Genomic DNA, 10,244 nt, shown 5'->3' with positions numbered 1-10,244 from the left:
AATATAACACATTTTCTTAAATATTATGTTTTGCTACTAAATTAGCAAAACTAAGGTTTAGGAAATAAGACGACATTCCTACAGATAAAAGCCTAGTAAATGGGTGGTGATGTTTACAAAGAAGAAAATGTTTAGTATTCTCCTTCAGTTCACTGAAAGCTGATGGGGGGGGGGACTTGGAAAGTAAGAATTTTTGTCTTTTTAAAAGTTCATCATCTCTGATCTCAGAAAAGATGGATGTAGGATGAAGAATTAATGTAGTGACTGATTTAGTTTTTTTTTTAAATAATCTTATGAAATTAAACACACAAACAACAAATATATTTTAGCAAAAGGTTTACAAAATATTAAGCAAATAAACAGTAACATTCAACAAGTCTGAGCTTACACCTACATTCACAGTACACCCGTGTGTCTCAGTCCTGGTCCTGGTGGGCCACTGACCGGCATATTTTAAAGATTCTCCCCCTCCCCTCACACCTTATGCAAAAAAGCTTGTTTGCAAAATCACTGCTCAAAACAGTTCTGAAGGCAGCGCTGCCTTTGAGGCAGAAGGAATGTGATTGGTTACAAGCCAAAAAGCAGGGATGTCCCTGATTGGTTAGCACACATTATCACCATTAACCTTCATTAATTCTCGAGACAGAACTTTATGGTATAACACTCTGCACCATCCTCTAAGGCAGCAATCGTGACTTACATGTGCAGGAAAACACTTCTTCAGAATCTGCCTCAGAGGCAGCCGAGCATTGGACCATTCTGCAGCTTCCTCTGAGGTAGCGAGGTTACATTATCCTCCAATTAATCAGAACTAAACACTGAGATTTTTGCAGCAATTTAATAAATTATGAAACAGAACTAAAAAAAAATTAAAATTACATTGCACATTTATTTCTTTCAGAGTAATTTCTGACACAGTGAGGAAACTGCGTATTTGGGCTCCACCCAATGTATGCTAACCAATCACATTCATCCCCTCCTGTTGGCTGGTAACAATTACATTCCTTCTGCCTTAAAGAAAGCACTGTGTTCATAACCATTCTCGGTAGTAATTTTGTAGGATTGTAATTAGTTTTAATCAAAGTTAATTAACAACCCCTTCTGAAGTTGTCCCACTAGGTCCAGGATCAAGAACCACTGCATTACACTAATTGATGCTACAACTGAGTCAACGAACACGAGAGTATAGCATAAAGCTGATAATACAAACTAATTCAGTTTAATGAAACATGACTCGAGGTGTAAATGACTTCTGAACATTCATATTTGTGATGTACAGAATACAATATTTGTGATGTTATGTATAAAACAGTTATTAGAAATCACAGTACACCCACCTTCAGCTAACACCACTATACTATTGGAATACAACACATGAACATATACATCAAAAAATGTTATAGGTGTGTGTGAGTGAGCGAGAGAGAGTTCAGTTTTTCAGGAGGTGGCCTTCTATGTGTATACAGGTCTACACTGCGTGCAACAGGTAGGTTGTGCCCGCAGTATTTCTCTTCTTCTACGTTTACACACCACACAGGAGCCTGAAACAACACGACAGATAAACAGAAAGAGTAACCACAACGTCCAAAAATTAATTGTTTTAGTTTAAAGGTAAAACAGGTTTATATGGATAAACAGATTTACACCGGTTATGTGCAGTTACATTTGTTGGTTTATGTGGTGTAATGAATGAACAATGGATGAGCATGGGAAACATGCTCTCTGTATAGGTGTCTCATATTTCACCCTCTGGCAGTCTGATGCACAAATATGATTTTGGGAGAAGCCACAGGTTTTAAAGGATTTCTGCTGGAAGAAGGATAATGTGCTGGTGTTGCAGTGGAGCGGGTAACACTGCTGACTTCAACACAACAAACCAGGGTTCAATTCCTTGTGTAACATAATAAGAATTTTAAGTTACATAGATTTGAGCCTTAACTAAATGTTGTGAATATACACATATATAGGCTTTTTTTTTTTTTAAAAGAGATTAGGGAGGACCCTTTTTTTTCTCAGCAGGACTGTGCCCCTGTGCACAAAGCAAGATGCATAAAGACATTGTTTGGTGTTACAGTAACTCCAGTAACCTGCACAGGGCCCTGACCCGTATTAAACATCTTCAGAATGAACTGATTCAAATCTCTAATTCCTAGTGAGACACACTGAAAGTTAAGGTTTTTCCATTCATGTCAGGTTAAGAGGTAGGGACAGATTACAACAGCACCTTACTAAAATAGATTCCTTGGAAAAACATACATATTCCCTCAACAGTAACCTGATTAAAATAATGCACTCTAGACAAGAGCAGCAGGATAACCATATAATGCAATCTGTTAGCATATTTAGACAAAATTAAAACAAGGTGCACATATGACAAACAAGATCATTGTTTTAAATTTGTCTAAAGTATTTGATTATTTAATTAAATGAAAACCACTCACCTTGTGCAGGTGGGTGTTTCTAACAGGGAATCTTCAGCCTTGTTGGTGCAGCAGAGCTGGTTCTGCTACCGACTCATGTGTCTTGACTAATTACTCCTCAGGAGATGCAACTTCTGGGCTCCCAAGTAAGATGAGACTTCAGGAGATTTCTTGTTGCTTGTTTGATCCACAGTGATACCTCAGCTGTCCGAGGTTTGAAGTTCTAAAGAGCAAAACTGGCTCCATAATCCCTACTTATGGTAGTTAGCAAGCTTTATCCTTAGATGCATTACGGTGTTCTGTGCGGTTGCATTAGTAGTATCAGTTTGAAAAGAAGCCATGGATTGGCCTCAAGAGTATTGAAACAGGTGGCACTGTGAGGAGTCTCACAGGTAGGAGGACTTGGAGACAATAACTTAGAGAACATTTGGCAAAAACCTTGGGGTATACAAGAATTTGAAACTTTAGCTTCCAGGAAATCTTCAGCTTTGACTCTTTAGATCATTTGCCAACTCTTGAATGTCTTTTATTTCCTCCAGAGCTGCATCTGACTCTGTGTGCTTTTCTACAGTATAATTAATGGGTTGATGAGGTATAAACAGTTCTTCACATGAGACAGAAAAACATACAGCTCTTCAGTTATGGTGATATTGTAAGAATAAGCCTTTGTATTATTATAATGCACTGCTACCATGCACTGGTTAAGCAGTTAAAGACAATGAATGAATCATAAAAATGCAATTTCGTATAAAGAAACACGCGTGCTATCTGTTGCGGAGTTATTCTGTTATATTCAATACATGACTGAGCTAAGGTCAAAAGACCACTTTTCCTTTTATTCCATTTTCAGTCAAAAAATGACCAGTTCCTCACTGCTTCAGAAATATTTCTGAGGAGCTCAGACAGATGATAATCCAATTGCAGAAGAAAAATGAAAGAAAAATAAAAAATATAATAAAAAGTCAGAAAAGATGGGATAAAACAAGCCGTTCTGATTCTGCTCCACTTCTGACATAACGTGCAGAGACTTTGGGATGGCCCCACCCCCTCATATGAGTCTGTCCAATCACAGCGCTGGACCCGTGTTTACGTGAGAGCGCAAAGACGAGGTTAAACTCAGCAAAACAGACACAACAAGTGTGGAGAAATAAGAGCACTGAGTAAAAGTGTAGGAAACGAGAACGGAGAAGAAAGAACTGAGTGAAAACGGCTAAAAACCAGAGCTTCTGCTCCTCGCTCCTCACTGCTGTGCGCTCGGGGTCGGGGTGAACAGAGAGCGGCTCATTATCATTTGAAGGAACAGGTGCTGAAAGCGGGCGTTCTGAACAGGGGGAGAACACTGGGGGAGAACCAAAGCAGGTCACAGATGTTTCATTAAGAAACAGAAACAGAACTGTGTTCCACTGTGGAGAAGATGGGAATCAGTCCTCTTTAAAAGTAATTGTTGAGTCTTCTGTTTTCTCTACCTTCTCCTGACATGTGTAATAACGTATACTTAATGGCCCGTGTTTGACAGGAATATAAATAAATGATACATGGTCTCTGACATTTGCATTGAAATGTGTATACACTTTCAAATATGACACAGTATAACAAATGAAAGCTGTAATACTAGGCCCAGTTGGCAGGACAAAGCCAAAGTAATGGTTCTTTGTTTGTTTATTGACACTAAAAAGTGTCTACTTCCATCTTAATGCATTTGTGTGTTTCCAAATCCGACTGCTTGAAGTTCCTCCGACAGACGACACAGTAAAAGTCCTCCTCTCCTGTGTGGACACGCTGATGTTTTTCCAGATTGATTAGTGTAGTAAAACTCTTCCCACACTCTCGGCAGTGAAACGCTTCATCTCCAGTGTGAATTCGCTGGTGCTTTTTAAGGGTGGCACTCTCTTTGAAACTCTTCCCACACTCTGAGCACTGAAATGGTTTCTCTCCTGTGTGAATGCGCTGGTGGAGATGGAGATTACTTGGCCTAGTAAAACTCTGTCCACACTCTGAGCAGGAATACGGTTTCTCTCCAGTGTGAATGCGCTGGTGCCTTTGGAGATGACTCTGTACATTGAATCTCTGTCCACACTCTGAGCACTGAAATGGTTTCTCACCGGTGTGAATGCGCTGGTGAGTTTGGAGATTACTTTGTCTAGTAAAGCTCTGCCCACACTCCAAGCACCGAAACGGTTTCTCTCCGGTGTGACTACGATGGTGTATCTGGAGATTGCTGAGCTGATTAAAACCCTGTCCACACTCTGAGCAGTAATACGGTTTCTCTCCAGTGTGAATCTGCTGGTGTCTTAAGAGATGACTCTGCTGATTGAAACACTTCCCACACTCCGAGCACTTGTACGGTTTTTCTCCAGTGTGAATCCGCTGGTGTGTTTGGAGATGACTCTGCACAGTAAAACACTTCCCGCACTCAGAGCAAGAATACGGTTTCTCCCCGGTGTGAATGCGTCTGTGTCTTTGGAGGTGACTCAGTAAGTTGAAGCACTTTCCACAATCTGAGCACTGGAGAGATCGCGGTTTGCTGTTTTTCTGCTTTTGTCTGCCTGATGTGTCGGTGTGGAGAGCAGCCGAGGATGTTTCCTGAGAACGGGTGTCTTCAGGCTCTGTATCCTCACATTTGATCTCCCCCGATTTCAACATTGTGAGGTCTTTCCTGATGTATTTGTGGAAATAAAGTAGGATGCTGTAGGAAACGGAGGCCTAGGATCAGGAGAAGACTTGTGAGATGAGGTAATTCATTTCTGAAGGAGAAAAAGATAAATTCAGCATCAGATTTAAAGCTCTGGTATATGCACCTAAATAAATAAATAAATAAAAATTCTGTTCAGATTTGCTGTGGTTATAATACCTGCATAGTCAAAATTCATTCAGCTCAGTTCCACCCTACCCCAAATTGAATTAAATACTAGGTAAGGTTTGGTCATTTTCTCCAGGGCTCCCTGTCACTGTCTGGTAATCAAGTTAGAGGAGTATGTAGGTGGATTCATACCGTCCTCCATAACATGTACCCAGAACCTTCTTGCCCCAATCTTATCCAGAACCAAGCCAAAATCTCCTCCCAACCCAAATTTAAACAACATTCTGACCATAAACCAGAAGCTCCCAACCCAAACTTAACTCAAATTTAACAAGAACCTGCCTTCCCCAACCTTCACCAGGACCTCCACCCAATCGAAATGTTGTCAGAACATTCAAACCCCAAATCAGAATCTTCTTCAAACCTAATCATAACAGGGACCTCCTCAAATTAAAAAATATCCAGAAACTTGTCCTAACAAAAGCTTAACAAGAACCTCAGAAATACAAATTTATCTTCAGCATATTCCTACCCCAAACTTAACCAGAGCTCAAACCCTCTCCTCAACCCACTTTCACACAGAACGTCCTCACAAAGGGAACATAATCAGCCACCTGCCTCACTCAGAACCGAAACAGCTGCTTCATGATCCAAAGATAAACACATACAATCTACAACCATGGCACTAGACAAGAATTATTTCAGACCTGAGTAACTTACAGAAGTGTGATTTAACTTCCATCCCTCATCTATCAGCGGAGGAACTTGGGCTCTGAGGAAGACCAACCACCAGCACTTCTTCCCTCTCTGGACAACAGAAGAAATCTCCTCACACTACTGCTCTCCACAGGAGGCGAGGACTGCTGTGTCTGTGTCTTTGGAGAAATATGGCTTCATCCAACTAATGACTTCCTAACACTCAAAGCCTCTTTGTCCTCTTCAGTTCACTTTCTGAACCCTTCTGCTCTTGAATTAAAGACTACATCTGCAAAGTGGAAGGGGTGGACAAAAGAAAAGGTATACTCACAATAAACTTTGTATCTTACCTGGAGCTGAACAAACGGGATTAGTTCACATTCCTGCACCCAACTGTAAATATTACCATCTCCCAGAGTCACAGCTAAGAGCTAACACTAGCCTCCTGAGCTCAGTGTGGACACAGCTCCCACATTTCCTCCATTCTCCACCTTCCTTTCAGAGAGAGAACCTGTCTGTCCCTGTTTCTGAGAGAGAGAGACAGTTACAGACACAGTGTAAACAGTATAGACGTCTCACACCCGCCTTTACCTTCAGTAAAAACAGATTATTTTCCTTTCTCTCCCTCTCAGTGAACTACTTCCTTTTCTTTTCTACTACTTCTCTTCCTTCGACTCAGTCCCAAATGGCCCCTACTGCCTACCTAGGGCCCAAGGGAAGTCATAATATTCCGGGTTTTCCACTAAAATAGTACTCAAAAGGCCCAGGTGGGAACGGTGCTCATTTGGCTAAATCTGAATTGGCTCCTAGTTGTCAACATTAATCGACTGTTTGTGTGCAGAGGGCAGTATATTTAATCCCTACCAAGTGAACTACGTAGGGTTTTATGAAGATTGTGGATGCAGGCTTCTTCTTTGTATTAAGGCTGTTCATATGTTAGGAACATTGCTGCCACCTACTGGACTTGAGTGACAAGTGGCTCTCTCTTCCACTCTCTGAATTTAGACCACTAGGTGTCAGGATCATCTAATCATTTGGTGCTCTGTATACTTATTATATATACTTATTATATATACTATTCTCAGAAATTCATAACAATCTCATGAAGATTATGTTAGATTTTCTCCATAATGTGGAGTTAGATTCCAGCTTAAAGCAGTCCATCATATTTAGTGATGGGTGCTGTAGCATAAAATGAGGAAAAGTTAACACAGGGAACCACAGACACAGGAAGATTTCTGTTAATGTTTAATAATAAAAAATGGTTATACTGTTTCATAATTAAAAACAAAACAAAACACAAAAAAAAACGTGAATATATCATGAAATGTCGTCTCCATTTGACAATATCAAAAATAGGAGCGAGACTGAGTTGAATTCACTCTAAATTAATCTGCAATAAAAGAAGTCATTTGTTCTTCTCTAGTGACAGAGAGTCAGTTGAATGCTGGAAATACACCATCAGCTGTTTTGTTTAATTAATCATTCATTATCTGTAACCCTTATCCAGTTCAGGGTCACGGTGGGTCCAGAGCCTACCTGGAATCATTGGGCGCAAGGCGGGAATACACCCTGGAGGGGGCGCCAGTCCTTCACAGGGCAACACAGACACACACACATTCACTCACACCTACAGACACTTTTGAGTCGCCAATCCACCAACCAACGTGTGTTTTTGGAGTGTGGGAGGAAACCGGAGCACCCGGAGGAAACCCACGCAGACACAGGGAGAACACACCACACTCCTCACAGACAGTCACCCGGAGGAAACCCACGCAGACACAGGGAGAACACACCACACTCCTCACAGACAGTCACCCGGAGGAAACCCATGCAGACACAGGGAGAACACACCACACTCCTCACAGGCAGTCACCCGGAGGAAACCCACGCAGACACAGAGAGAACACACCACACTCCTCACAGGCAGTCACCCGGAGGAAACCCACGCAGACACAGGCAGAACACACCACACTCCTCACAGACAGTCACCCGGAGCGGGACTCGAACCCACAACCTCCAGGTCCCTGAAGCTGTGACAGAGACACTACCTGCTGCACCACTCTGCTGCCCCCCTTCATTGGCATGAATTTGTTAAATCAACAGCACACACTACTTATATTAATTATTTATTAACCACTAAAACTAGGTATTGTAGGATAACCTCAAATAATATGGACTCCACGAGGAGAGACACACTGAATATAACACTCACTGGAATAATATTATTTTGTTTTATTCTAATGTTGGCTGTTATTTGTTGTTTACTTGTTTGTTTGCTTGTTTTATTTTAGCAATTATACACTTACTGCTCAGATAAATAGCTTTTATATCTCATAATAATCTCTGGTACCTAAAACGTCTGCACAGTACGGTGTGTGTGTGTGTTTGTGAAAGACATAACACATAGGTAGAGTTATACTCTAGATTTGAATATCTCTTTTAGCTTAAACATTAAGATACATAGCATACATGATGTGGCTGTATCAGATCACCATTGCCTTTATTTAGCCTAGTTTTAATCACGTACAAAAATCTAAATTGTTCTTAGATAAAATGTTGTTTTAAAGAACCAACTCCAGCTGATTTCATGGAAACCATTCAGGAGATTCAGTGTAACACTGTAACTTGGACCATAAATTAGGTGTATTTTTCAACACTAAGTTAACTGAGACTCTAGAAGTATTTACCCCATCTAAAATGAAAGAGGAAACTAAAATGAAACAAACTTAAACATTCCCTGGAAGGCTGAGCATCTGAGATCTCTCAGGCAGATATGCTGCAGGGATGAACATACTTGCAGTAAGACAGAATAGATAATAGTATGAACAGCAACTTCTTGAAACTTAATGAAGATAAAATCAAACTCCTGTGAACTGGATCTGCTGAAAACAAAAAACAGACTATAAGCAAACTATGAGATCTGATCAATGAATCAAAACACATCAGATTTGAAATGTGAGACCTGGGTAAAAACATGGGTAGAAACATGACTTATACAGCTTACTATCCTCTTTGAAACATTGCCAAAATCTGATTTTATCTGTTAACATGAAACTGAGTCATGTAATCACATAGAAGTTGATGTTGTAATGTTTGTATACAGGCTTACCTAAAAAGAGTAAAGATAAGTTGCAACTTGTACAGAATGCAGCACTTAACTGGCTTTACCATACAATACAGAATATATTTTTGTTTAAGTGATTTTATTCATTTTTAAGGCCATCAGTGAGCTAGAACATATTTACATATCAGATTGTTTATATCAGAATGCTCCACAGTGATGTCTCAGATCATCATTTCATACATTTAAGTGTAGCTCTCTATATAAATATTTAATTTTCCCTTTTACCATTTCAATAATTTAATCATTTTACAGATATCTTATATCTACATTAATTCAGTCATCTATTGTCTGTAACCATTATCCAGTTCTGGGTCGCAGAGCCTACCTGGAATCACTGGGCGCAAGGCGGGAAAACAACCTGGGGGCACCCGTTTTTTACAGGATGACACACACTCACTCACACACTCACACCGATGGACACTTTTGAGACACAAATCCACCTACCACCATGTGTTTTTGGACCGTGGGAGGGAACCAGAGCACCCAGAGGAAACCCATGCAGACACGGGGAGAACACACCAAACTTGAACCCACAAACCCAGATGCCTGGAGCTGTGTGACTGCAACACTACCTGTTGCACCACCATGCCGCTCCCTTTATACAACATTTGACTTATTTGTATTAAATGTCTTATTATCTTAAATAGCTATGTTTTCCACGTATATTTAAGTATTGCACTGGGAGCTGCATTTCAGTGTAAGAAAATTCCTCCTTTTAAACTATGTTATGTTGACGTTAAGCATTTAAAACATGTCCTTGTATTTCTTGTATTACTCTAGCAGCTGCAATCCTGTGCCATTTTTGCTCCTAATGGACCAGATTCCTAGATGCTGTATTTATATTCAAGCAGAATGACAAATTTGTAGTAACTAACTTTATTACATAAATCGTGCTAGCCTACATTTGTGAGTTGGAGTACAATATATCTTTCTAGAAGTCAACGGTCCCCCAGTTCTCTCACCCCATTACCTACAGATAAGTTGCTTTAAACAAGAGACATATGTTTGGCCTTGTTTGGACTGGGAGCAGCTTATATAAATTGGAAGTTTGAGCTAAAGAGGAGAGAGACGGATTGGCACACTCTCTCTACAGGTTCTTCTGAGCTTGTAAAGACACTATTCTTTTATGTACTAAATAAAAACTTTATTTGCAACTCAAGGTGTGTCTGTGGAAAGTCTTCTTAACAAGATTATCAGGTCC

At 40.2% G+C, this 10,244-nt stretch overlaps 1 protein-coding gene and 2 gene segments (V, D, J or C); 1 reads left to right on the top strand and 2 right to left on the bottom strand.

The window, feature by feature from the left end:
- Positions 1–10,244, bottom strand: part of LOC136693905 (Ig kappa chain V-III region MOPC 63-like) — a 344,864-nt gene that overhangs the window by 119,269 nt on the left and 215,351 nt on the right.
- Positions 1–10,244, top strand: part of LOC136693904 (Ig kappa chain V-III region MOPC 63-like) — a 226,150-nt gene that overhangs the window by 146,945 nt on the left and 68,961 nt on the right.
- LOC136693902 (zinc finger protein 436-like) lies at positions 342–6,565 on the bottom strand. 4 transcript variants are annotated; one of them, XM_066667149.1, is made up of 3 exons: positions 6,267–6,565; positions 2,442–5,164; positions 342–1,541 (listed from the first exon to the last, which is right to left on the bottom strand). In XM_066667149.1, exon 2 carries the CDS (start codon positions 5,061–5,063, stop codon positions 4,089–4,091), a length of 975 nt encoding a protein of 324 aa, XP_066523246.1. In that variant the 5' UTR covers positions 5,064–5,164; positions 6,267–6,565; the 3' UTR covers positions 342–1,541; positions 2,442–4,088. The 4 variants fall into 4 exon arrangements, with proteins under 4 accessions (XP_066523246.1, XP_066523249.1, XP_066523247.1 ...); XM_066667152.1 differs by having other exon boundaries at positions 2,442–5,123; XM_066667150.1 differs by lacking the exon at positions 6,267–6,565 and adding an exon at positions 5,941–6,067.

The sequence above is a fragment of the Hoplias malabaricus genome, chromosome 4 (assembly GCF_029633855.1).
Source record: "Hoplias malabaricus isolate fHopMal1 chromosome 4, fHopMal1.hap1, whole genome shotgun sequence".
In the NCBI taxonomy this organism is placed as follows: Eukaryota; Metazoa; Chordata; class Actinopteri; order Characiformes; family Erythrinidae; genus Hoplias; species Hoplias malabaricus.
Note: the sequence above shows the minus strand (reverse complement) of the source record. Positions and strands in the feature narration are given on the sequence as shown.

Excerpts from the sequence above, each read along its gene's own strand:
- LOC136693902 (XM_066667149.1), bottom strand. The coding sequence starts at position 5,063 with ATGTTGAAATCGGGGGAGATCAAATGTGAGGATACAGAGCCTGAAGAC.